This window comes from Oryza glaberrima, chromosome 6 (assembly GCF_000147395.1).
Source record: "Oryza glaberrima chromosome 6, OglaRS2, whole genome shotgun sequence".
Classification (NCBI taxonomy): domain Eukaryota; kingdom Viridiplantae; phylum Streptophyta; class Magnoliopsida; order Poales; family Poaceae; genus Oryza; species Oryza glaberrima.
Window position 1 is genome coordinate 3,119,953 of NC_068331.1, and position 27,023 is coordinate 3,146,975.

The window sequence follows — 27,023 nt, forward strand, 5'->3', positions numbered from 1 at the left end:
AATATATGAGAAGGAGTCTTGTCACAAGTGTGGCTATAAACCAAATAATAGACTAACTTTGTCTAACTTGCCTAATATGAAGTGTGGCAATCTATGGCAAATTTTAGGAGCAAACCAAACAACCCCTAAAACACCGACCCTCTTCAGTATTTTTTTCTACCTTTTGCCATCATGTCCTAATAACTTTGGGACAACTTTGGTTAATCGGCTCGAATATTATGGACGCAGCAATCGTTTTAATACATCAGTAGGCTTATACTTAAAAAACAGCAATTGAAAGCACATAGGTAATTAAGCTCGTATTAATTGGCTTGTAATTTACAAATTTTTCCTTGTTTTCCTCAAGTTTTGCCTCTTTTTTTTTTTGCGGGAGAATAGGTCATCGTAATTTACAACTATTACGCCTTACAAAGGCACGTGAACGAATGGATGGATCCAGGAATTTTACAAGTTATTAATCGATTTGTTGTTTGATTAAATTCACCCACGCTTCTTCCTGGTGGCGACAATGGCGACGACGGAGGCGGCGACGACCGACGACGCGGCGACAATGGCGGGGCGGTAGCGGACGAAGAAGTTGTTCATCCGCTTCTCGTGGAACACCTTCACCTTCTCGACCTGCACGTCCATGGCCATGAACACCGACGGGTAGGTGGCGTACCCGTCGATCTTCTTGATGAGCTCGTGCACCTCGCCGGCGCCCCTGGACCCGCCGCGCACGACGCCGGCGCGGCGGAGGATCCTCACGTCGGCGACCTCCTCGACGAGCTCGTTCATCAGCTGGAAGTAGCGTGTCACCGGCTTGCTCTGCTCCTCCAGCTCCCGCGCCAGGAGGTTTCTCGCCACCGTGGCCAGCTTGAAGTCGAACACCAGCGCCGGCAGCCGCAGCGTCGCGGCGTCCTCCTTGAACTGGACCACGGCGCGGCCGTCCTCCACGCCGGCCTCGAGACGGACGCCCGAGCGGCGGAGCTCCTTCGCCGTCGGGATCCTCGACGTCTTGCCGCCTTTCACCCCTCCACCGCCGGCTTCCGACGACGGCGGAACAAGGCTGGCGTGCAGGCAGTCCAGGAGCGTGAGCTCGCCGGAGAAGGCGTCGTCGTCGGGTTTCTTGGCCTGTTCGTCCTTGGAGAAGAACGGCGAGTAGTACGAGCAGAACGAGCGGATCACGCCGTCGAAATTCGCACCCGCGAATCCGAGCTTGTAATCCCGGAGCGCCTTCGCGACGTCGTCCCTGAGCCCCGGGATGCCGGCGGCGGCGGCGTGGACCGCCGCCTCGGCGAGGTCGGCCACGGCGAGCAGGTGCTTGATCGGGAGCTGGTTCTCGAGCTTGATCACGTCCGTGACGATGTCCTGCATGTGCGTCGCCTTGAAGCTCTCGTCGACGGCGTCACGCCTGGCGGCTGCCGCGGCGGCGCCCTTGCCGCCGCCAGTCGCCGCCGCCTTGGTGAGCCGCGGGAGGAAGCCGACGACGAGGAAGATGGAGTCGATGACCTGCTTGTTCTCCTCCGTGCCTTCGTCGGGATGCTTCGTCCTCTTCGCCAGCTGATCATCCTCCGCTTTCTTCTTATCCTCGTCTGACACATAATATTCGAGTAAATTTTGTCAAATTGCTCCAACCAACTACAACGCTCTTGGGTTCGTTTGAACTCCATTAAAACACTTCCTTCGTTTCAATTACAACTCGTATTATTTTTTTTTCTAATTATCAGCATTTACAATACTGAATTAGTCCCATTAAAACTAACATTTAATATGCTTGTTTTATATTGAAAATATTGCTATAATTTTTATAAGCTTGATCAGAACGACTTTAATATATAACGCCGTTGATTTATTGATAAACGTTTAACCATTTATCTTATTTAATTTTTTTGTGTAAATATAAAAAAAATGTCATGCTTAAAGAACTTGACGATAAATCAAATCGCAATTAAATAAATGATAATTACATAAATTTTTTTGATAAGACAAATCGTCAAATTTATCTTAAAAAGTTAACGTCAGCAATAAAATAGGAGTAAAAGTATATAAGAAATAAGATTGAATGTGATATTTACTACTTCCTTAGTTTCACAATGTAAGTTATTCTAGCATTTCCCACATTCATATTGATGCTAATAAATCTAGATAGATATATATATTTAGATTTATTAATATCAATATGAATGTGAAAATGCTATAATGACTTATATTGTGAAACGAAGGTAGTAGTACGGACTATCTATCCAGATTCATATCTAAAGTAGTGAAAAAACTAAAGTTTTTCATCATCTCAGTGCGCCACATCATCAATTAAATACAAACCATCCGATGGAAGAAAGATTCATTTTGAACTGTTGGATCTGGAGTGTGTCTGAGGCTTGTCGCTTCCATCTCACGTTCAAGCAAAGAAGCACAGGCTTCAGGAAGCTTCGCCCATCTTCCTGTCACTCCCGTACTTGCCATATGTGATCAATGATCGGTTGGGTAAGCAGACAAGGATGAGTCTCCTCTGATATAAAGTCAGAGAAACTTTGTCACTGACATGTGGGAGTGACAAAGTCCCTCTGACTTTACGTCAGAGGAGCGCGATCCAGCAGACAAATAATCTACTTACATGATGTGTGTTAATATGCATATGTAACAGTGTAGCAAGTCTTCTTTTAAGCATTTTTATTAAGTACTTTCTCTATCGTATATTAAGATTATTTTTAGCTCATCCCATTTATCTCAAAATAAATTGATTTTTAGTAATAATTATATCAAAGTTTATAATAGTAAAGAATAATTGCATTGGAAGTAGATAAAGTGATAAATAGTTATATTACGATGAGATAAAGTAGGGATATTTTAGTCTTTTGATGTTTGTATTGGTATGTGTAGGATGAGTGAACAATGAACTTATTTTGGAACATCTGTATTACTAATATGCATTTGTACTAATTTTTTTACCAGGTATGCATATGTACAAATTACTCCCTTTATTTTAAAATGTATTGATATATATATAAATATAGTTACCTTCTCAAACAATCTTTCCAATATTATACTTTTAACTACTACTGTTTTCTTTCGTTTATTATCGATACCTACAAAATCGACGCCATATAAAAATAGTCAAATAAAAATATTACAATACTACTTTATTTATATAATGATATAAAAATCAAATAAAAAGTCATAACATTAATCACATATCCAAACCTGTACTTTTAATCCATTCATTAGACAAGTTTTTATGTTTTGATTTTTCTCAAAATAAAAATGCCTTATATATTTTAGAATAGACGGAGAAAAAAGTTAGTATTCCTTTATCATACAATAATACTCTATTGTTATAAATATATAACGTTTGTTTTTTCTTGAGCAAACTTTCAAAATTTTTCCCATCAAGGAGATCTCAACAGCAGGGCACCGTTGGACTGACCTATATATATACATCTTTTAAACGGATCTTAATAGCCACATAACGCGTGGCTTATGTGGCTAGTTAATAGTAGAAAATATTTTATTCAGTTATATGTTCTTGTATTTTGGGACGACGTGAGTATTTAACAAGCCTCTCACCTTCTAGAAGGGCCTGCGGTCTACGTGGTGAAGGGTCGGGGTGGATGCGGGGGCAGCAGTAGGCGGCGAGGTTGAGGAGGAGGTCGCGGGAGAGGTGCCTGGTGTGGTCGTCGACGTGGTCGCCGGTGACGGACTCGTAGACGAGCGCCGCCTTGACCCAGAAGCTGTTGCCGCGGTCGATCTCGTTCTCGAGGCCGGCGTGCGAGAGGAGGACCCTCCTCGGCATGAACTCCGACGGGTTCTCCGCACGCGTCCGCGTGTACGCCGCCGACCCCAGCATCCCCGCCGCCGCCGTCCACGCCGCCATGGCTTTGCTCGTGCGTGCGTGCTCTGCTTCGATGGGTGGTGGTGGTGGTGATGATGGTGAGTTTGATTGCGTGGTGGATGGGAGGGAGGAGTATTTATAGCGGTGTCGTGGATGTGGGGGGCGATGGGCTTGCAGTAATCCCTTTCGTGACGTGGTTACTTAACTGGAGGGCAGCTGACGTGACAGGGGAGAAGAGGAATGTAGGAGTACTAGCCAATGGCTCCTACAGTAGTACTAGAAGCAATAGGCACGTTGCTGCATTGCATTCCGCCAACTTTTCTTCAGAACAAGATGAGTAGTGATTGATACACCCCCATTCCAAAATAAGCTTATTTATAGTTTTTTTAACGTTTAACTGTTCGTCTTATTTAAAATTATTTTTATAATTATTATTTTTATTGTTATTAGATGATTAATTTATTTCTTTTAATTTTTTATATTTTTTAAATAAGACATACGGTCAAACGTTGAATAAAGAAATCCATAAATAAACTTATTTTATGATGAAAGGTGTAGTCAAAGAAGATCAACTAGAGAAGTAAGGTGAAGTATTAGGAAATGTTTTTTTTTTCTTCCATGTGAGCATTTGTAATGGACTATTGGACTGTGTCCCTTCCTCTCACAATTACTCATTTTTGTTTTACAAAAATTGCATTGAAGACATTTTTCCTTCCCAACTTAATGTCCATCATTTTGGTTCGTGTGTTCGAGGCTTTGAGCAATGTTCTCTACCTTGGTCCCAGATTTTAACACTTCTCTAAATATATTTTTCTGAACCAATTATAAATAATGTTTCATCTACTTCCTTTTCTCAAACAATTATAATATTTTTCATTCAATTTTACCGTTATCTTGATACACGTGTCTAACCCCATAAATTTATAGGAAGAAATAAATGAGCAGCTAAAAAAACAGTATAAAAATTAGTGGCGAAAAACAAAATATTATCCTTAGATCACAAAATCCCTTATACATTTTAGGACAAACTAAAAAAGACAGAATGTCAAATACCTTATATTGCGCGACGGACTGATGTACAGATGTAGTATTTGTTTCTATCTTGCGGTCGATCCGTTGATGGCTCATGAATCATTTCTCTCTCTTTTTCGAAGGACGGGAATCTGGGTTGGTCACTCACAAAGATGAAGGATTGATACCTTAATGAGATGCCTGGACGTCTAGGTATGGAGCACTGGAGGCTCTTCTCTATGCCATTAGGTCATATTGCCCTTACAGCAGGTTAATGAGATAACAAGGGGTAGGTGATCACGGCATCACGCCAAGGATAATTGGATAAAGCAACTTGATTTGATTACAAGGGGTGGAAAAATGTGCTGCATATGCGAGTGCCTGTGCCTGCGAACACAAGGCACACCTGACTGACGCCGCATGCTTCCAACCACTACTCCCTCCGTTTCACAATATAAGTCATTCTAGCATTTTCCATAGAATGACTTACATTGTGAAACGGAGGAAGTATTTAGTCTTCACCTTGTGATTTCCAAGATCTCTTTTGACACTTGACATCGCAGTAGCTACAGCTTCCAAACACTATTTAGTCTTCACCTTAAGACTCAACAATACAGTTACCTAATGGACTAAAATTTATCTTCACACAGATATAAGAACAGCACAGGCGACAAAGTATTAAGCAAAAAAGGGTACAACTGTAATTGATGGGAGCTAAATCCTATTGATTCCAAGACTCACATTTCGATGCATTGAGAGGTTGCTTGCGTGGTATCAGCCACATGTGAAACCGCTTCAAGCATCCTCATCTTATTCTTCACTACTCACAAGTGCCATTCATCTGAACCTGACTCTGCATATGGTCACTGGAACCATATTGGCCAAGTAGCAGGCCTACAAGGGTAACCTTGAGTGATCGTTTGCAACTTTGCATAACTGGTTCCCTTTCCATGTAGTGTACAAAGTTTTCATTCCGCTCATGAAAGACAGGAAGATTGAGGGTCCTCGGAGAAATTCGCTGCTTCCTTCAAATCCATTTACATGACATATGGTTGATCCATGAAGGCCCATTCGAAGATCTGTTCATACTGTGAGGCGGCATGGTCCCATGTAAAGTCGCTTGACATGCCTCGCTTCATTAGACCCTCCCAAGAGGACTTGTGTTCCCTGTATGTCGAAATTGCCATCCGCAATGCCTGCAAGAAACGATGCAGATTTTTAGTACATACTCCAAAAGTTCATATGGTGTAATGCTTGTGCCCTGAAAATACCATTTTCAATGAGGCTTTTATTACTGATTCTACAATGTTTTCTCAACAAAGTTTGTAGCTTTCCCTAATTATTATCTTGACTACTTGAGTACAAGGCAAAACAAAACTGACTAGTACTCACATTAAATTGTAGACAAGCAATGCAAATCTTTCCTTGTCAAATCCATTTTTTTATCAGTTTCATTTGAAGTGTTCAATGACACAAAATGGGCCCTGTTTCCCTGTTTCCACATTCGAAGTATGTACCAAACATGTAATTCAAATCATTGACTGGTCAGTCGAGCAATTTAGCAACCTAAGCACATATATGCTTCAGGGTTCTATTCCCCACTAATTCCAGTTTCCCATTAGCCCACCAAGTGCTGAGCCGCTTTCTTCTTTGGATTTCAATCACGTGTGTTCCTTTTCTTTAGTTTGCTTGTCAACTCTTTCTTATAATATTTACTTAAATCTGAAAACTAACAAGTACTAGGAGTTCAATCCTACTGGAATACCAGACAATAACCAGAACTGGCTGGAACATACGTCATGAGCCTCACCTTGTTTTATCTTTTTTACTTCTGGCAAGAATCAAACTACCTTATGATTACCGGCAAGAAAAATAGCAGTATACGATACAACCAAAATGCATAGTTGAAATCATCATGCTATTGATGTTAAGAGGGCCAATAGTATTGATGTTGTATGGCATATATAATGGGATTAAGGAATGGATAGAAGAACTAAAACTAGGTGCAGGTTCAACATAAACTTACCCACAGCATTTTTTCAATGGTTAGTGGCGAGAATGCCCACCTGCAATATGTCCCAAGTAGCAACAGTTAAATCAATTGGTTATAAATTGAATAATATACAAAAAAACATTTTTGAATTTAATTAATTCCACTAAAATAAAATAAATCTGCAATTTTACTTTAATGAAGCATTCCTTACCCTGTACCCTGCTCTCCTTTCTCAGCAAACGGGTTAAAATTCTCCACTGTATCCTGTTAAATAAATAAAAAAAAGTGAGCAGCTCTGCCTTGGTGCTGTGCTGACATAAGTGTCACACTATAGGAAAGCTTACTCTGAGGCCTCCAGTTCCATGAACAACAGGCACTGTACCATATTGCATAGCATATAGCTGATTGAGGCCACAAGGTTCGAATCTGGATGGCATCAACAATATATCGCAACTGTACAAAAATAGAGGCATCAATATTTCAAATGTAACTTTATCAGCAAAATTAATTGAGATTTCAAATGTAAATGCATCCTTAGCTGACAAATGACTATTATTGGTGAAGTTATTTTGCATACCCTGCAGTTATTCGGTGGGAAACTGGAACACTAAATCCAACCCATCCACGAAATTTATCCCTGTACCCTGATTCTGTGGATCTCATCCATCCTTCAAAACCTGGGTCACCAGATCCAAGCATGACCTATAACAAATAAAAACAAAAGGTGTCATTTTTTTTTAAAAAAAAGAAGTATTAAAAGGTGTCATTGATCAATCGATTTCAGTTGTTGGCTAAAATATGTGGATAAAAATTTTTAAAAACCCACTACAAACACTACTCTGTTTTAGTCTCCAGTTGAAAGCCAGAAACCCCCAACAATGAAGTATTTGGGATAAGCACGTGGTTGCAGTTCATAAAGACATTTGCTGCCTACAAGTTAGATCCTACTGACTTAATAAATGGTGATCCTTTTGTCTGCATGTATATGCGTCCCCTGGTGTCTGTCAGAAGATGTTATTTAGTATACCCAAAATGTATAAAGGGTGGAAATAACAGACTGGCTGGCCAAGCAGGTGCTCCAATTGATATCACACTGGATGGTTGCTAATAAGTCATACAGTGGTCAAGTTATACTACTGCTATCTTTCTTTTATGACTTGCATATGCACTTTTCTTATAGCACTAATATTTGCATCTGAAATACTAGTTTACTTGCATATGCGTTCACAATGAAAGCAATAGCTGCATATTACATTCCTTAGATTCATGATAACAAGCTATATAAGTGTCAATATACTACTATATACACTAAGATCTATCACATTCACTTTCTAGTCTCACGCAGAAAAAGAAAACAGAACTTACGAATTGAATATTGTCCCGCATGAGATCTGGAATGGCAAGTTTAATTAGATCAATGCCTTTTTGATAGTCCAATCTTCCAATAAAGCCAATCTGTAAATAAAGCTAATAAATCCAACTGCCCATAAAAGAATACTAAAATAAATAATTTCATAAATATTTGTATCTAACCAGAGGCACATCGGGCCTTATAGGTAAACCCAGCTCCTTCTGCAATTCAGCTTTACACTTGGCCTAAACATGAATTCGAGGTTTCATAAATTAGTCTGTGAAAGAAACGACGAGGTGCAAAGAAAAAAATGAAACGAGATGACAATCTGTATATACATGGTACTATACTTCACCTTTCCGGACAGGTCATCAACAGAATAATGATAAGGGAGAAACTTGTCTGTGGATGGGTTCCAATCATTAATGTCAATTCCATTTACAATTCCTACATATCCAGGGAATAGATTGAATTAATTTGTATCATCCACCCTATTCCAATGATCAGTCCAAGAACAAAATATAAAAACCCAAATATAGGTACCATTCAATACACTCTTCCGGGAGCTTAAGAGTTCATTGAGGCCTTGCCCACCTTCAGCAGTTGTGACCTCCCATGAATACCCCTGGTAATGAAACATAAATGATTCCTTAATTGAGTGCAAGACAAAATGAACGAAGAATTTGCAGTTTAAAAGCCAAGGCATAAAAATAGACTAGGATGGGAAAAAAAATCAACTCTAAGGTTAAGTTCAAATTTCAAATTTTGACTGTGGCCGTAAGCCAACTAGTAGACGAAAAGGAAGGAATCTCACCTGGCTGACAGTCACAATTCGATCTGCTGTCACAACTGCGCCTTTTAAAAAATTGACTGCCTCACCCTTGTCAAGGGCATGCCGCCTTGCCCACTCTGGAAACACCCATTCTAATGCTCCATACCATTCAGGTGGCAATCCCAGGTCAGGATATGTACTGGCAGGCTCCACACCCTATCACATTGAAACACAATGAAATACTAACATACTGCACTTACAAAGTGCCATTACAAAACTACTTGAAAGATATGCAAAATGATAGGCTCAAACCTGATGTGCTAGATTATGTATGACAAGAACACTGCGGGCATCCCTGTAAACACCATATGGTCTATATTTTGCAGCAAGAAGGCTGGATAAACAAGATAAAAGTTATATTTAAATTGATATGTAAGGAAAACCAATTTAACATTCAGCATTGAAGTAAAAAGGGACTAAAAAATAAGTGTGATGAGTTTTTCACTGGCATTAGCATCTTATCCACCGTGAGGAACATGCCAAAACAAAGGAGTAGCAATGTAGCATCTGATGGATCAGACCATATTCATAATATGCAGCGAAAGACATTACACCATTAACCTCATGTTGTTCTGAAGTGTCTTAGAAGTTAGAAAGCATGTACCATGCACTCTCTTAATAATTATAACATCAAATTATGGTGTGAAACAAGCAGTTTAAATTTACCACAAATTAGAGGGTTACAAACTATCACCTCAGTCACCTAGTAGCATGATAGGCCATTTAGACTATAGGATTTTTCCCAAATCCTTTGGGTATTGAATTGTATCTGTAGAAGATGAACTTAAAATAGGTACTACCATAATAAGAAACTTTGCACTAGCTCAGAAAGATGCCAAAAAAAACATAGGCAGGGAGATTTTCAGATCAGCTATGAACTAGTGTAGCACAAAACTAAATCATTTAAACACATAAATGATGTACTGGACTGTTCATGTTTTTGGAAATATCAAAATGATTGAGAAAATAATGAAATGAATCGCAGTTCTCCTGCATTTTTGAGAAAAAAAAATGATTGAGAAAATCCTTCTATTCACTCAATCTAATATTTTGTTCCTCTTATCTAACATAGACACACACAAACACAAAGCAAACTTATGAAAAAAATTGGTTTATAAGAGATATTCAATGTTAATCAATTTGGTTGCAGAGTTTCAGATCCAGAACATACACTGGCACAAGACTGGCATGCCAATCATTCACAACAAACATGCATTTCTGTCCATAGATATATCCTCCCAGTTCAAGTATTAATGGGGCTTCACACGCCGCATAGCACAGGAGTGTGTATCTGAACTGCAGTATATAGAGAAGTCAAGTCAAATCAATGACTCAATGTGATATAATTTAGACTGGTCAAATAGGATCTTAATGTAAGAATACCTGATTATCGCCAAAAGCACCAAAATTATCTCCATACAAATTTCCGGGTCTATGATATGAGGGATGATCAACAAACACCTGAACAGGAGAAGTGAGGTGCAACAAAAAATAAGTACGCAAAATGCAGGTATGCTTTCTACAATCAGCATGTTGTGTCATGGTGATGGTGCTGCAGCGTGAACACTACCAAGTTCCAATAGGAATAAGTAAACATTTGGTAAACTCAACAAGGAATCAATCTTGCAACCAAAAATGCTAGAAATGTTTCCTCCTATGTTATAAACATCCTTGTTCCTTAATGATTATCATGTCATGTCATCTATATCTATTACCAGTTCTGACAATACATATTTCAATGTAACCCACATGTTCTCTTTCAAGAAATAAAAATGTGATTGAAGTACATAATTCCCATGATATAACTACAATGTTACTGATGACTATTAATGCAATGGAAAATCCAAACAGTACAACTTATTAATATTAAGTGCTTGTTGCAAACAGAAGTCACAAATGCTTGAGACATAAAATGGATACATTAAGTCATATGAAGGAATCCTTTGCATTTTGATCTGGAAACACTAGACATCAACCAATGCACAAGTGTACAGACAGTAAGACATAGAAACAGGGTACAGAATATGATATGATCATGTCTTCAGTGGGATAAGAACAGAAAAGATAAGCAGATAGTTGTTTTCATCAGAAAATAGTAAGGAGATTGAATACTCACCCAATCAACAGAATCCCTATACTCGTGAAAAAAAGTAACTTCATGTTCTCCGCCAAAGCATGGAATCTTAATGTGCTTCTCAGTGTAAAACGCATTTGCAAAATTTTTGTTCAGGGCCCCGTTCATGTATCTCGGCATTACAACCATCACACGATGACCACGAAGAGCAAGAGCAATTGGCAGTGAACCACAAACATCTCCTAGTCCACCTGACTTTGCATAAGGAGAAGCTTCACCGGTTACAAAGACAACGCTGCGTGTTACTTTAGCTTGAGCTTGCTCCTTCACATCCATGATCTCAGACTCCTGCTCACTAGCCACAAAAATTGTTTTGTCGATGGAATCTTCTGTGAGACCTGAATGCAAAATAAAAGATATTCATATGGTATAGTATTGGCCGAGAGGCCCAAGAAAAATACAGCAGAAACATAAATAATTATCGTTTTCTAGCCACATCTTGGCATGGCAGTACAGCAGTAATGGGAGCATTACAATAATGCAAACAACATTCTGATCTGAATAACGCCAAATTCAGGTTGTCATTGCTCCCTTCTGCCCTCTAAATAATTGGATTTTAGAGAGAGGTGAGGTGAGAGTACGTCATATAATCAGGAAACACATATTGGTGGCAGCCCAGAGAATCCAACAGATAGCGAGGTGGGTCTAGTGATAGGCAAAGCACATATTGGTCCCAGGCGCCCATGTGACTTTCTAGGTACACATGGACGGTCCACAGAAAATGGCGCCATCGACCACAATTCAGTGCAACGAAAATTACGAAATGCTACTGTCACTCTACAGAAAATTCAGTTGACGGCTGAGAATTGAGCTCCCAACTTGAGCATCGCATATACTCCGTACTTGCCTAAGGAAAAGACAAAGTCGTCAATTTACTCAGTTTCCAACGCTTCCTACACCAAACCTCACCATTCCTCTTCCTACTAAATTACGATATCAAATACTAACACATCAATGGCGTGTCTGCTCAGACCCAGCCACGTGCACAGGCCTCGAAACCTCCCAGGTGCACACCCCATCGCCACCCCCATCATCTCGCGATCCAATAAATATATATATTGTGTATATGTGCAGTATAAAAAACGTTAGTGATGTGCTCGAATTGGGGTTCCAATTTCTCGCGTGGTAATTAATCCGCAGGGTTTGTTCGATTGATCAAGTGATCAAAGGCGCGCATGGAACTGCACGGATCGGGCATTGATACGGGAGGAGAGGAGGATCAGCACGAGACAAGTCGCGTACCTTCTAGATCGGGCTCGATCTCCCCCACGCCGGAATCCGGAAGGGGCGGCGGGGTCGGCGCCGGCGACGGCGACTGCGCGGGCGCGGTTGGCGTCGACGTCGGCACGAGGAAGGTCGGCATGACCGGCTGCTTCACCAGCGGCGCCGGTGCCAGCGGGCGCTGCGCCGACCCACCGTCCCTGCTCAGCTCCGCCACGCACCGCCTCCGCACCCGCTGGAGCCGCAACCTCCTCCCCGGCCTCACCTGCGGGGCCACCAGGCACGCCGCCCCGATCCCCATCCCCGCCGCCGTCGCCATGATCCCCCCCTCCTCCGCCGATCCTGCTGCTGCTGTGTCGGGCGGGCCGCGCTTGGCGGGCGGTGGTGGTGGTGGTGGTGGTGGAGAGAGAGGAGGTGGGTGTGGGTTTGGTTTTAAGCGAGGGAGAGGCGCTGAGGCGGTGGGGCACAGCAAAAACGGATAGCGGCTCGCGGGGTGGATGAGCTGGTTCGCTCTCGCTACACGCGTGGCGTGCGCGCGCACCGGCGCCCGCGCTTCCGTTCCTTCTCTCGGTCGCTTCACGCTAAACTCTCCCAGAAATGTCCAGGTCCCATGGTTTGGCTTATTCGGCGCAAACGAGTAATTTGTAAATAAAATTTTTATAGATATATTTTTAGCAACCTAAAAATAAAAGCTGAAAAATAAACTTTGATAAAAAAATCTCAAAATCAGCTTTAAATTTATAGTTAAAAATTCAAATTTTGCCGACAAACATAAGCATAAATGAAAAGATGAGACCATCATTTTGTCATTTGCATATCACTTGTATAGTTAAAAATAATTAAAACTATTAAGAAAATATATTATCATATGATATATTGCTTCACAAATATACAAGTTAAAATTTAATTTTTATAAATTACAATAAAAAGCAAATTAAACTAGTTAAATTTATTATTTTAACATGTATAAAGTTAAATTTGATCGTTGTTTGTTTGTAAAGTGATATGTTACATACTCCCTTCATTTTATATTATAGGACTTTCTAGTATTGCCCATATTTATATAGATGTTAATAAATCTATAAGCAATGCTAGAAAGTCTTATAATATGAAACGGATGAAGTATTAAATTATCTTGTTGTTGAATCTTTTAAAAATAATTTAAGTTACATGTAAATGAGGAGACGATGTCCACTTGATCGCTTTGGGCCCGTTGGTTTCACGGTTTTTCACCGAGTCACCGGGGGCTCGTGATTCGTGACCCCGCTTTACGTGGCACGTTGCCGGATCGCGAGGGCTTCCTCTGCGTTTCTTTCTCTCCCTTTCTTTTTGTTTGGGCTTGGTTGTGTTTGGGACGTGTACGGTGTGTCCTGTGTTCTGTGTGGCCTTTTTGTCAGCTTGTTGAGATAGGTTGTCAAAAACTGATATAGACTTTGCTTGATTGCCTTGTTTTTGCTTTGCCAGCTTGTTTCAGCTGGGTTAGCGTGATTGTTCTAGCTAGATTTTGCAGGGGGTGAAGTGCTGTGTTGCACTAATGATACAGTGGTTACAAAAGCTGTGCACAGATTACAGGCAGTACCATTGGCCATGAGTAACAGTTTGGTTCATTTTTATTTTTCTTGGAAGCCTGTTAGTTCCAGCAGAGGCCTAAACTATATGTTGTTTGGCTTTAATTAGACTACTTAGCAAATATTACAATCGCATATCAACCACAACCAGCTGTGAAGGTGTTTGTTGCTAATCTAACCGGAGTTTGAATTAATTAAGCTTTACTTTTAGTATTCAATTAAGTGCCAAATACCTATCCGCATATAAAGTTTATTTTATTCACATTAGTAAATGTTGTGATTGTCAAGTACTTGTGACAATCATGTAACTCAATCACGCAAGTAAGTTTACTATTAGATCATGAACCGTACGTTCAACTGATATATATATGGGAAAATTAGAACCATGTCATTATAATTTTGTAAAATTTGAGATATGTCATCCTGAGCCACATGTCATTGACTCATGTGGGTCCTACATGTCATTGAGATACCGATGGCATATCTCAAACTTTGCAAAATTATAATGGCATGGTTCTAAATTACCCTATATATATCGAGCACGATCGATAATCAACAATGTCTCATTTCATTGGTATAGTATGTAATTGAAAAAAACTACTCCTAAATTAAATAGACAGCAATGGGTTACATATCCAAATTAAATTTTATCATCCTTAAAAAATATTTGAAGGTACCAAAAATTTACACTGGAAATTTTGATACCTCATAACATTTACTAATTAGATATATCAAATTTTACACTATAAATATACCTTCCGTATCTTAAGGATGGTAAAATTACCCATCCGAATTACATACGGCTGATCATCCGCGACTGGTGAGTTGGGCCACAGCCAATGGCACCGGAGTTGTCGTCGGCGCCACGACGACGAGTACCACCATCGCCGCCGGCGGCGGGCGTAGCTGCTCGCACCGAGTCGATCATCGTCTTGATGACAGCCTGCGCGGGGAGGATGACGGTCTCCCTGTCCTCCCGGAGCTCGCGGATCTTGTCGGAGAGCTCGGCGGCGGTGTACGGGCACCGGTCGTTGTCGATGGCGTCGATCAGGGCCAGGATGTAGGCCTTGTTGCCGGCGATCGACTTCTTGTTACTGGCGATGAGCTCAGAGATCCAGGTGAGGCGCATCTCCATCGCCTGCCTCTCGTCCATCGTGGCCAGCTTCTCTCTCATCCTCATCTCGTCCTCTTCCATGGCTGGCTAAGCTCTGGCTGCTCGTGGCTTCTGCCTGCTAGGCTGCTGGAGTACGTGCGTGCGTACGCGTGGACGATGAGTACGTTGAGGACTCTTGCTGCTGCTGATGCCGCCGCGATGAGAAAAGTAGACAGCCAGGGGTCTGGTTATAAAGGCAGGCAGGCAGGCGGCGACGTGGCAGTCGACGATTCGGAGCGCGGAGTCCGTGTCGGAGCTGAAAAGAGCTCGGCACGGATTAAGTTGGGCTCGATCTGTCTAGGATGTACTGGGCTGAGGCCCGACGCCCGTATCCTGGCCGCCGTCAGGGGTTAGAATTCGGAAAAAGTACGTACGAGGTCCCCAGCCTCAAAATCAGATATATGTCATCCCTCAACTAACAAGATTATTAGACGGTTTTGATCAGGTTTTATTCGATGTAGCAGTTGAGTCAGCGTGTAATTAATCAGGAATCATCGATCTTCGAATCTCTGGCACATCGCTGTCGATTTTAGCAGTGTAACTACAGTACTCCAGGATTGGGTCAATTGGGATGACGGGGAAGATAATGTTAACGACAATGTTCCTGAAGATTTCATGCCTTAAGTGCCACAACCTGTGGATGCTGTGCACCATATTTCCTCTTCTCTCAGTTCAGCACCTGCTTCTGTTTCTACTTCAGATTCTACTTTTACATCTGTTGTCAGTATTTCTAGTGATGAAGATGTTATGCAACCTGTGCCTGATAACAGTATTGTAATCCCTCCGGTCTCTGTCGATGCTGAGCTCTTTAAGCTTTTGTGCCAAAGGATCCCTCAAGTTATGTTTGATAAGAACTTTCTCAAGGATGCTTCCTTTTGGTCTGCCTTTAGACTAGTTCTTAGCTCTGTCACTGGGAACTCAGCTGGTCCTTCCAACTGGATTTCTGTACCAGTTTTGGATTCAACTTCAGTACGATCAGATGAGGTCTTGGATCCTACCCCTTTAGCAGTTGTTCCACCGTCGGATTTTTTAGCACTCCCTGATCCTAGTCCTGAAGCTCCAGTGAAGAGAAGCTATAGGAAGAGAGTTGCTGGTTCACCTGTTGTCACCACAGGTTTAAGGAGAAGTTCCAGGCTTCTTGCCATCTCTGATGGACATAAAACTAATGTAATTGATAATAGTTTGGTGGAACCTGATCCTAATCAAGGTGTTGGGAAACCAAGAGGAAAATCAACTAAGAAGCTCAAGCAGGTTGCCCATGAGGTTGGAATTTTATTTTCTGGAGGCGCGCTGCATGATTCTGATTTTGCTTCCTCTCTCTCTAACATAACTGGTTCAGCTGAAGCTGCAGTGCCATCTGATTGCCCTATTCCTCTTCTTCAGAAAATGGCAATTGATCTTTGTGGAGTCCCTCCTCAGGATGTGACCCAAGAAGACCTTCTGTCTCCTTCAAGGAATGATGATGCTGAGTCCTAGCTTGTTTCCCATTAGGTCTTTCAAGAATAATGACAGAGGTCTGTCCCTCTGTTTAGGTTTCAGATTTGGTGTCTGTTTCAGTCTTAGTTGTTCTGTGTCCTCCTTGTCTCTTTTGGCTTGTGTTATGTCTGCTACTCTGTTTGCTCTTTTAAATATTATCAATTACCAGCTATATTTTCCAGAATGTAATTTTATTATATTCTGTCAGCCATATCTTTTTTATGTCCTTTATGAATAATCATACAAGAAGCTGGAATATTCTATGTTGGAATGTTAGGGGGGTTAATTCTGCTGATAAGTGTAGAGCTGTCAGACAAGCTGTTGACGAGAGTGGTTGTACAGTTTTTTGCTTACAGGAAACTAAAAAGGAGGCTTTTGACACTGCTTACATTAAAAAAATGGCCCCTAAAAGGTTTGATTCTTTCACTTTCTCTCCCTCTGTGGGGGCTTCAGGGGGCATTCTGGTTTGTTGGGTTGGGGCTGTTTTTACAGCAAACATAACATGTATTAATAGGTCTGCAGTGATTGTCAATTTTTGCTCAAAACATTCTGGTGAATCCTGGACACTTGTCTCTGTTTATGGCCCATGCAGTGAACCTGACAGGTCTCTTTTTGCTCAGTGGCTTTTTGAGTTGCAAATCCCTGATGATGAAAATTGGATTCTTATGGGGGACTTTAACTTTTATAGATCAATTGACAATAGAAATAGGGCAGGTGGTGATATGAATGATATGATGATTTTTAATAGTATTATTAGTAATCTAGGCCTGCTTGAATTGCCTTTAAAGGGAAGAGCATATACTTGGAGTAATATGCAAAACTGTCCACTCCTTGAACAGCTTGACTGGTTTTTTACATCTGTGTCTTGGACTGCCAGCTACCCTAGTACCTTGGTTAAGCCTTTGGCAAGGGTAATCTCTGATCATATTCCTTGCGTGGTTCAGATCCAAACGTCCATTCCAAAAGCTAATCTTTTCAGATTTGAGAATTTTTGGATAGAGCATGAAGGTTTCTACCAGTTGGTTTCCTCTGTCTGGAATAATCATGGCTCTGATTCTGATGCTGCTAAATCCATAACAGCTAAATTTAAGTGCTTAATGAAGGCTCCTAGAAAATGGAGTAAGGGTCTTTCTAGACCGTCTAATTTGATTGCTAATTGCAACATGTCAATCTCTTTTATTGACAAGCTAGAAAGAGTTGAGAGATTTGACCCTGGCGGAGTGGAATTTAAGATCAATTGTTAGAAAGAGTGTTTTGCAGTACCTCAGATATAAACAGATTTATTGGTAAAAGAGATGCACTATTAGGTGGGCTACTTTTGGTGGTGAGAATACTAAATTTTTTCATGCTGCTGCTACTGAAAGGTACAGAAAAAATTTAATCACTCATTTGCAGTCTACTGATGGTAGGATTTTAACTGATCATAATGAAAAGGCAGAGGTTATCTTTCAAACTTTTCAGCAGAGAATGGGTGTTTCTACTCTTCCAACTATGCATTTTGATCTTGAGGATCTCATAACCAGGCATGACAATCTGGAATATCTCTCAGGTAATTTTTCCATTCTGGAGGTTGATGAAATTGTTAGTAAAATGCCTACTGATAGGGCTCCTGGACCTGATGGATTTAATGGGTGCTTCATGAAAAATTGTTGGCCTATAATCAAGCAAGACTTTTATACTCTCTGTGCTCATTTTTGCAATGGTACTTTGTCTCTTGAGAGTTTAAATAGGTCTTTTATCACCCTGGTTCCAAAGAAGCCAACTCCTGAAAAGGTCAATGATTATAGGCCCATTTCTTTGCAAAGTGTAGCTTTAAAGCTTCTAACCAAGGTACTGGCAAATAGGTTGCAGTCAATGATCACAGAACTTATTCATCACAATCAATATGGTTTTAATAGAGACAGAATTGTATAGGATTGTCTTGCTTGGTCATTTGAGTACCTGCATCAGTGCCAACAGTCAAAGAGAGAAATAGTGCTCTTAAAGCTAGATTTTGAAAAGGCTTTTGACACAATTGAACACTCGGTTATTTTGAATATTATGAAGCAAATGGGTTTTGACTCTAAATGGTTGAGTTGGATTAACTTGATCTTCTCATCAGCTTCCTCTTCAGTGCTGCTCAATGGTGTCCCAGGTAAATCTTTTTATTGCAAAAGGGGTGTGAGGCAAGGTGATCCCTTGTCCCCTCTTTTATTTGTGCTAGGTGCTGATTTTTTGCAGGCTGTAATTAATAAAGCCTATTCACAGGGGGTACTTTCTATTCCCATTCCAACACCTGAAAATGATTTTCCCGTAGTACAATATGCAGATGATACTTTGCTCTTCTTGACAACTTCCTCAAAAGAACTTTTTTGTCTAAAGGCTATCCTCAACACCTTTGCTGATTCTACTGGTTTAAAGGTTAATTACAGTAAATCTTGCATGATTCCTTTGAATGTGGATCCAGAAAAAGTCCAGCATCTTTCAGGGTTGTTTGGTTGTGCTGTTGGATCACTACCTTTTACATATTTGGGCCTCCCTTTGGGAACCACCAGACCAAAGGTAATTGACTTTGCACCTCTTGTTGATAGAATTGAAGGAGGCTCTCAGCTACCTTTGCTCTTTTGTCTTATGGCGACAGAATTACAATGGTAAATTCGGTCCTTTCATCCCTCCCTACTTATTACATGTGTTCCCTCTCCCTTCCAAAATCTGTGATTGAAAGTATTGATAGAGCAAGAAGGCATTGCCTATGGAGGGGATCAGACATAAATTCTAGTAGGAAATCCTTAGTGCTTTGGGAGAGAGTTTGTCAACCAAAGAATAGAGGAGGCTTGGGTGTTATTGATCTCAATCTTCATAATGCTGCTCTCTTAATGAAAAATTTGCATAAATTTTACAACAGACATCCTATTCCTTGGGTTAATTTGATTTGGACCTCTTATTACTCTGATAAATTACCACATGCTGTTCACCCAAGAGGTTCCTTTTGGTGGAAGGATGTGTTGCAATTTGTGGATATTTTCAGAAGTCTGTCAAGTTGTAAAGTGGGTGATGGGAAAACTTGTTTGTTCTGGGATGATTTTTGGAATGGTAAAGTCAGGTCAGCTGTTTACCCTAGAATTCACTCTTTTGCACTCTCTCACAAGGACTCAGTAAGCATAACTTCTACTAAAAGCATATCACAGCTTTTTGCTCTGCCTTTATCTGAACAAGCTTTCAGGAATATGAATCCATGAGTGAAGCTGACCCCCTCAACTTATTATCCGGTGATAAAGATGTTTGGGCTTATGTCTGGGGGAATGGACTGTTCTCTTCACAGAAAATTTATGCAATAAATTTCATGCATGTTCAAGCCCCTGGGTACTTAAGTTGGATTTGGAAAAGCAAATGTTCTATGAAAGTTAAGGTGTTTGCTTGGCTTCTCCTAATTGACAGATTAAACACTTATGATATGCTGCAGAGAAGGCACTACCCTCCTGAAAATTCTGATCTAGCATGTGTCCTTTGTCCAGCTCAAGCAAGGGAAACATCTTTCCACCTTTTCTTTCAATGTCAATTCAGCTCAGATTGTTGGGCGCAGCTGGGAATTGTCTGGAACCTTTCTCTCAATTTTGATGATATGCTGCTGCAGGCAAAGATCTCATATAGATCCACTCATTTTGTTGAAAAAATTCTCTATGCTGTATGGAACATTTGGAAGCAACGAAATGCTCTCATTTTTCAGAATGTACCACCTTCGGTTGTTTCCTGGAAAGCTCTCTTTAAGATTGATCTTTCCCTTTTAGTGTTTAGATTAAAAGTTTCTGAGAGACAAGCTTTATCTCAGTGGATAAACATTTTGTAAATATTTTGTATTCCTTATTTTAATTTAATTTATTAACTGTGGGGGCTTCCCCTACAGTGCTTCCCCTCAAAAAAATACTCACGTAGTGACTATTCTTTTGCAGTAGTTGAGACAACAATTAAATTAAATAAAATTTGAGACAACAAAACCTCTTAATCACTAATTCCAAAAAAAAAATACTACTCTTCTTTACTTTTCTCCATCCAATGCAACACAATTTCATTTAATAAAATGTTAAGAGTAGACTATGAGCTTTTGTAGAGCATGTTTAAAGGTAGAGCCCATATAGACTCTTAGATAATGCACATTTATTTAGATACTATATCCTTACAATGGTGAAGACTACAAAGACTCTAAACCATTAATCCGTAAAAGTACCCTCTTTTTTTTTTGCTGGTTCAATATAAAACCATGTCGATATAGATAGTGAACAGACCACTACATCCTTTTCTCAGCACTAGTCGATGTTCATTCAAACATTAAAACCACTGGTAGGTCCGAAAGGCTTAAATTACTAGCAAAAAAGTATAGTCCTGCCTAACAGTGCAAGAGCCTTAGCACACTGAGATGGGATAGACGCTCAACAGTTGGCCTTGGCAACACGCTCGACCCAATACGGGTCGCATCCTGATCACGAGGGCCGCTGTTGATGATGGCGTCGACAATGGCCTGTACGGGGTTGGCGTCGGTGAGGAGGTGGATGATCTCCATGGCGTGCTTGACGATGCGCACGGCCATGATAATTCTTCCCGTCGTTGTTGCGGCCGTAGCATCATGAGCGAGTTGGTCATCAGGAGCTCCACGATGGGGCACTGCGCCTTCTTCCGGAACCTCTTCGCCGAGTACCTGCTCCCCGCCGTGTGCGGCAGGTACGCCGCGTGCTTCGTCGAGTTCACCGCCAGGTAGTCCGCCAGCGACATGTCCTTCACCTGGACGTCCTCGAAGGACCAGCGGCTGAAGAGCTTGACCTCCTGCTGCGGGAGCTCCGCCTCGGCCATGGCTGATGCTAGTGCTGCGGCGGCGGCGGTGGAGGGAAACCCTAAATGAGAGTGGGGGAGCTAGGGATATAAAAGTACCTTTTTATTAGGGTTAATTGGATCCATACCATTGCAACTTTGCCAAATTAAAAAACTGCCACTATTATTCATCATATCGGCTGGGTGTCATTGCAATTTTGCGAAATTGAATCCTTGCCACTCCATTGCGTTTTCCATCCACTCCCGTTGACGTCGTCTCTCCGTGTCCGAGGACCGAGCCAGAGGACACCACCACCAACTCTGGCTCCGGAGACGACACCAACGCGCTGCTATTCGCCGACCAGTACACCTACTTCAACGGCAGCGCCTACGAGTCCCTGGATAGCCTTCAGCACCAAGGCCGTGCAGAGCACCGCCGCCGCCGCCAACCAGGACATGGGGCTCTGCTGCCTCGTCGATGTCGAGGGCAGCTTGTCCTTCTAGCCACCGCCTCTGTCGGGCCAACTCGTGTGCAGATCCAAAGGTAAGGAGAACGAGGATGACAACGTCGCGCAACCCAGCCTGCCGCCGCCACTGCCGCTAGGACCTCGTCGTGCGCAAAGGGAGTGGCGGCGCAGGCGCGAGTGGTGGCCGGAATCCTCGTCGCCTCGCCGGTCATCCACCGCCGCCAGGTCCAGGTGACTGAAATGTGCCTAGCGAATCCTAACATATTCGTTCTTTGGCCGCGGCAATGAGCAGCAAGTTTATTACTCTTTCCGTTTCAGGTTATAAGATGTTTTGACTTTGGTCAAAGTTAAACTGTTTTAAGTTTGACTACAAATATAGTAATATTTATAATACAAAATTAGTTTTATCAAATTAATAATTGAATATATTTTCATGATAAATTTGTCTTGGGTTGAAAATGTTACTATTTTTTTCTACAAACTTGATCGAACTTAAAGCAATTTGACTTTGACCAAAGTCAAAACGTCTTATAATCAAAATCCCTTATAGGAAACGTCACATCTATCAAAAATCCCTTATATTATGGGACGGAAGGAGTATTATTTAGGAGTATCTTATCTTCTAATGCTGGCTGTGCATGCAAATGATGATTGGGCCACGTGTCACCTTTTCACATTGCAAATAAATCTTGGAATTATACGAGAGGAAAAAAAATAAGCGCAAAAACGTGGTAATAGTGCTGAAGTGATTAACCATCTCCAGAGTCCTACATGGCTCGACAGAAAAAGGAAATAAATATCCATCGGCAAAAAGAGAATCAAACAGGATTAAGAAAAAAAAATAGACCTAGATGCTATAGCTTACACACAAAGAGAAGAGAAAATGCGAAGGAGAAGTGGAGAAGAATCTAGAAGGATTGATGGGGCTTAAAAGAATTTTACTAAGGAGCAAAATATCAGGTATAGATCAGTGGAGTCCGGTTATACTGTAATATTTATCAACAAGTATATCTTTTCCAACATAGATACTTATATTAAATCCTTTAGCTCATAAAAAAATTCTTTACATTTGCAAACAAATGCCTTTTAAAATATTATCACCTATTTGTCAATTAATAGACAATACAATTATAATTTTACTCTACAAAGGAACCCTAAATTGGAACCCTAAATAGTTCAGACAAAAAAAAGAGAAAACTTAAAAGATTTTCAAAATTTAACAACATCAAATTATTCTATAAAAATTTGAAAATTTCTACTTCCTAATTACTGAAACAATGTGGACAGGCTATAACATGAGCGCGTCAAAAGACACGTTGAGTTTCTATCTTTCTAAAGCTGGTTTGTGTCTCGAGCCATCTTATTGAGCCACATGGCGATGTTAAATTTTGAGATAAATCTAAGAAAAATAAGCATAAGAAATATCCAAAATAAAAGAAAAAGATAAATCCAATTTCTAGAGACTTCTCAATTATCTATCCACTTTATGATAAATCTAGAGAATATCCATAAGAAAAGAAATACCGAGAAGTAAGCAAAAGGCACATCATCCAGATTCTAGAGGCTTCCCAAATTATTTTTTCCCCTTTGCAATCTATCTACAAAATATTTTTCCCCTTTGCAATCTATCTATAAAATATTTTTGTCCCCTTTGCAATCTATCTATCTATCTCATGCTGGTTAGTTTCATGCTAGCTGATTGGTTGCCCTCACCATCTTTTAGGTGAGTGACACATGGCGAGATACAAGTGGCAGAAAGAGGGCCGGGTAAGAAACCATCTCTATAAAACTTGCAAGTGCGCAAGTTACAATGGTGAATTGAAAAAAAGAGAGAGAAGATGAGCCACTCCATGTGCGTAGCTAGGCCACGTGACATCACAATACAAACAATGTTTGATCAAAAGAGGGGGAAGAAAAATAAAAACACGAAAAAAATACTTTTTTTAAAATTCTTTGCAAATTATTCGGGGCAAGTATTGAGACCACATATCGTATATTTCAAGAAACTAAAAACGATAAATAGAAAAATAAATGACAAAAACACTTTGCTCTTTTTTAAGATTGAATCGATCTTTGTAACCCTGATAACCATTTTCTAATATATATATATATATATATATATATATATATATATATATATTGTTTATACTATAAAATAAATAATATGTAGATTCTAAATATATGTATTTGTTATTTATACTATAAAATAAATAATATATAAATCTTTCAACTTTTGGGAGACATTACAATTCTGATAAAACAAATAGAGTAAATTTCACAAAACTACAGATACTATGACCAAACTATCACAAAACTACATATTTAAGGAGATGTATCACAAAACTACACATTTAGCACCAAATATATCACAAAACTACACATTTAAGATGAATTGTCACAAAACTACACGTTTAGTAACTAAATTATAATAAAACTACAGGTTTAAAACCAATTTAATCACAAAGTAATAATATTTATAGCTCCACCATAACAATAGTGCTAGGGATTTAAACTCTAAAAGTTGTAGTTTTGTGATAAGTTCAATATTAAATATGCATTTTTGTGATACTTAACCTAAAATCTGTAATTTTGTGATAAATTTGGTGCTAAATGTGTAGTTTTGTGATACAACTCCTTAAATATGTAGTTTTGTGATAATTTAGTCAAAATACCTGTAGTTTTGTGAAATTTACTCAAACAAATAATACTGGTATTGGATCCATATCTAGAGTCTTATTTATCCTGATGATAAAAATCACAAAAGATAAAATAAAATATTAGTATATTAACTATGTGGTTTTAAAGGGCGTTGATTTTAGTATATTATAAAAATGAGACAGTTATGAAAAAGGAGAATGCACCACATGGCCATAACAAAATGTGTCCGTGTGGTGTGGGCCCTACCCGGCCGTAGCAGCCTATCAAAATTGCAAAATGCTATTTCGCTCGAGGGACAAAACCCCCTTCTTTCCAAACCAGGATTGAGCGCCGCAAACCTCAACATCAACATCGCCTTTCGCTGCCAGTCGGCGCGACTTGTGATGACAATGAGTGTAGGTTCCCATGTGTAATTGCCTACATCGTTGTTCTACTCTACGCGGAACGCGAGCGGAACCTTATAATGTTCTTTGCTATGAGTCCAAGACCGGAGTAGTTGATACAGAGACCGAAGTAGTTGACACAGAGACCCATAACAAGGACTGGAGCAACACAGAAACCCACGACCAGCACTGGAGCGAGAAGTTGCTGTCCTGCGAACAGTCACCGAGGGGTTGGCATAGCCACAGCCACCGTGCGATACCCTCGATGGTGAGGTCTGTTGGATTGACGCTGCTTATGGTTTGGTGCTATGCGAAGTTATGTTGACCAAGCACTCGAGAGGAGATCATGTGACTCAGCAATAACCATGAAGTTGTAACTCGATGTAATATATTTTCTTACTATTCCTTCTGCCGGTCCCTTTAGATCTGCAGCTATTTGTGTCAAGAAGGTTGGTTCCTACTGTTCGAAGACAGGGAAGATATTGAAATTTCACAATTCGAGGTTACATGCATGCAAATGATCCGATCGAGACATTGTCAATGGAAGATTTCCAAATCATCAATGACGTGAATGAATATGTCGAGGCATTGTCAATGGAATGTATCCACATCGTCAAAAACGTCAATCAATGGATTAGCCGCCAACGACCACATAATTGTATAATGGATGTGGCTAGGGTTGGCAACGCGGCGGGTCAGGGGTGGGTTGGGCTGGAACACCCCCGGCCCCGCTCCCCGACTTCTCCCCCCGACCCCGGCCCTGCAGAGGTGGTCGAGTGGAAAGTGTCACCCGCCCCCGTCCCCGCAGGAGACCCGGCGGGTGATCGGGGCCCCGCACTACCCGGCTGGGCCGGTGGACGGCGAGTTGGACGATGGCGACGAGGACGGCGAGCTAGAATACGACGAGGCGAGCCACCGCCGCCCGCGGATGGCTGCTGCCGCCATCGACGCCGCCGCCCACACCCTAGTCGTCGCCGCCGCCGCCCGCGCCTGCTCGGCCGCGCACTCGGGAGGCCGGAAGGGAGGGGTGAGGTCGAGTGGTCGACTGGCGACGGCGAGATCCAGAGGACCTGGCCGTCGACGCCGCCGCCCGTGTCCTGGCCGTCGACGTTGCCGCCGCCCTTGCCTGCTCAACCGCGCACTCGGGAGGCCGGAGGGGAGGGGTGAGGTCGAGTGGTCGACCGGCGACGGCGAGATCCAGAGGACTTGGCACGGTGGCGCCACCGCCGCCGCCTGTGTGGTGAGGCCGTGAGGGTGATGGGAGGGGAGATGGGAAGGGAGATTGGAGAGGATAAGGCTAGGGTTTCATTTTTATATCTTATAATTTTGTTGGGTTGGGCTCTTTTGGGCTTTATATGGGCTACATTTTGAGGTTTAATATACACCCCCTGGGCCCCGCGGGTGAAATGCCTCCCCCGTCCCCTCCCCGCAAAAATGCGGGGCCCCGGCCCCGCCTCCCCCGCGGGTCAAAAACTGAACCCGCCCCCGGCCCTGTAGGGTCGGGTCCCCGCAGGGGAAATTGCCATCCCTAGATGTGGCTAAGTCTGTGATGTGGAAGAGTGCCTTAATATCTTTACGTACCTTGGGGGCGAAAATGCCACGTTCATGCTGATGAATTCCCCGACATTCCTTGAAAAAACCGGCAACAACATACGCAAGTCTTCCGATTTGAAGGAGTGGGTCTACTAAGTAGCAGCCATTTACTGGAGACTTATCTGACTGTATAAGTAGCCATAAGGTCTAGAATTAGTAGTTTGTTTTGCAAGGGTGTATTCACTGATTGGCCCAGCTCTTTATAAATACATGATTGAAGAATGAATTGATTACATATGTATTCCCTGCGCTTCAAATACATGATTGAATAATGAATTGATTACATATGTATTCCCTGCGCTTCAAATACACATGATTGAATAATGAATTGATTTCCTCATCGAGCCAAGTCATATTGGTTACAAGCGTGGCTGAGGTTGAGCAGCGTTCTGCTGCTGCCGGAGGCCGATGCCTTCATCACCGCCGCCGGCGCCGCTGCCGCCATTATCAAGGTCGAGGGCGGCCGCCGCCGCTAGTAGCGCGTCAGTGTCCCTGCGTATCTGATCGAGCGAGCGGCGGACCGCGGGGCATCCAACCTCCCTCATGTGGCGGATCATCTCGTGGATCTCGTCGACGGGGACGGGCGAGCA

The 27,023-nt window shown here is 41.6% G+C and overlaps 3 protein-coding genes and 2 pseudogenes across 3 annotated transcripts; 1 reads left to right on the forward strand and 4 right to left on the reverse strand.

Annotated features, from left to right (window-relative positions):
- Positions 1-284: 284 nt before the first annotated feature.
- Positions 285-3,897, reverse strand: LOC127777298 (uncharacterized). The gene is made up of 2 exons (XM_052303873.1): positions 3,547-3,897; positions 285-1,574 (listed from the first exon to the last, which is right to left on the reverse strand). Exons 1-2 carry the CDS (start codon positions 3,851-3,853, stop codon positions 481-483), a joined length of 1,401 nt encoding a protein of 466 aa, XP_052159833.1. The 5' UTR covers positions 3,854-3,897; the 3' UTR covers positions 285-480.
- A 1,219-nt stretch (positions 3,898-5,116) lies between these two features.
- On the reverse strand, positions 5,117-12,729 carry LOC127776826 (soluble starch synthase 1, chloroplastic/amyloplastic). The gene is made up of 15 exons (XM_052303381.1): positions 12,375-12,729; positions 11,115-11,470; positions 10,382-10,459; positions 10,170-10,294; positions 9,251-9,332; positions 8,981-9,154; positions 8,710-8,791; positions 8,522-8,613; positions 8,349-8,411; positions 8,181-8,270; positions 7,393-7,517; positions 7,160-7,268; positions 7,027-7,079; positions 6,849-6,888; positions 5,117-6,018 (listed from the first exon to the last, which is right to left on the reverse strand). Exons 1-15 carry the CDS (start codon positions 12,670-12,672, stop codon positions 5,860-5,862), a joined length of 1,926 nt encoding a protein of 641 aa, XP_052159341.1. The 5' UTR covers positions 12,673-12,729; the 3' UTR covers positions 5,117-5,859.
- Positions 12,730-14,551: 1,822 nt separating this feature from the next.
- LOC127777863 (uncharacterized) lies at positions 14,552-15,216 on the reverse strand. The gene has a single exon (XM_052304481.1). It carries the CDS (start codon positions 15,114-15,116, stop codon positions 14,715-14,717), a length of 402 nt encoding a protein of 133 aa, XP_052160441.1. The 5' UTR covers positions 15,117-15,216; the 3' UTR covers positions 14,552-14,714.
- A 5,697-nt stretch (positions 15,217-20,913) lies between these two features.
- On the reverse strand, positions 20,914-21,377 carry LOC127776277 (40S ribosomal protein S5-like; annotated as a pseudogene).
- Positions 21,378-21,788: 411 nt separating this feature from the next.
- LOC127776278 (uncharacterized) lies at positions 21,789-26,529 on the forward strand (annotated as a pseudogene).
- Positions 26,530-27,023: the final 494 nt, after the last annotated feature.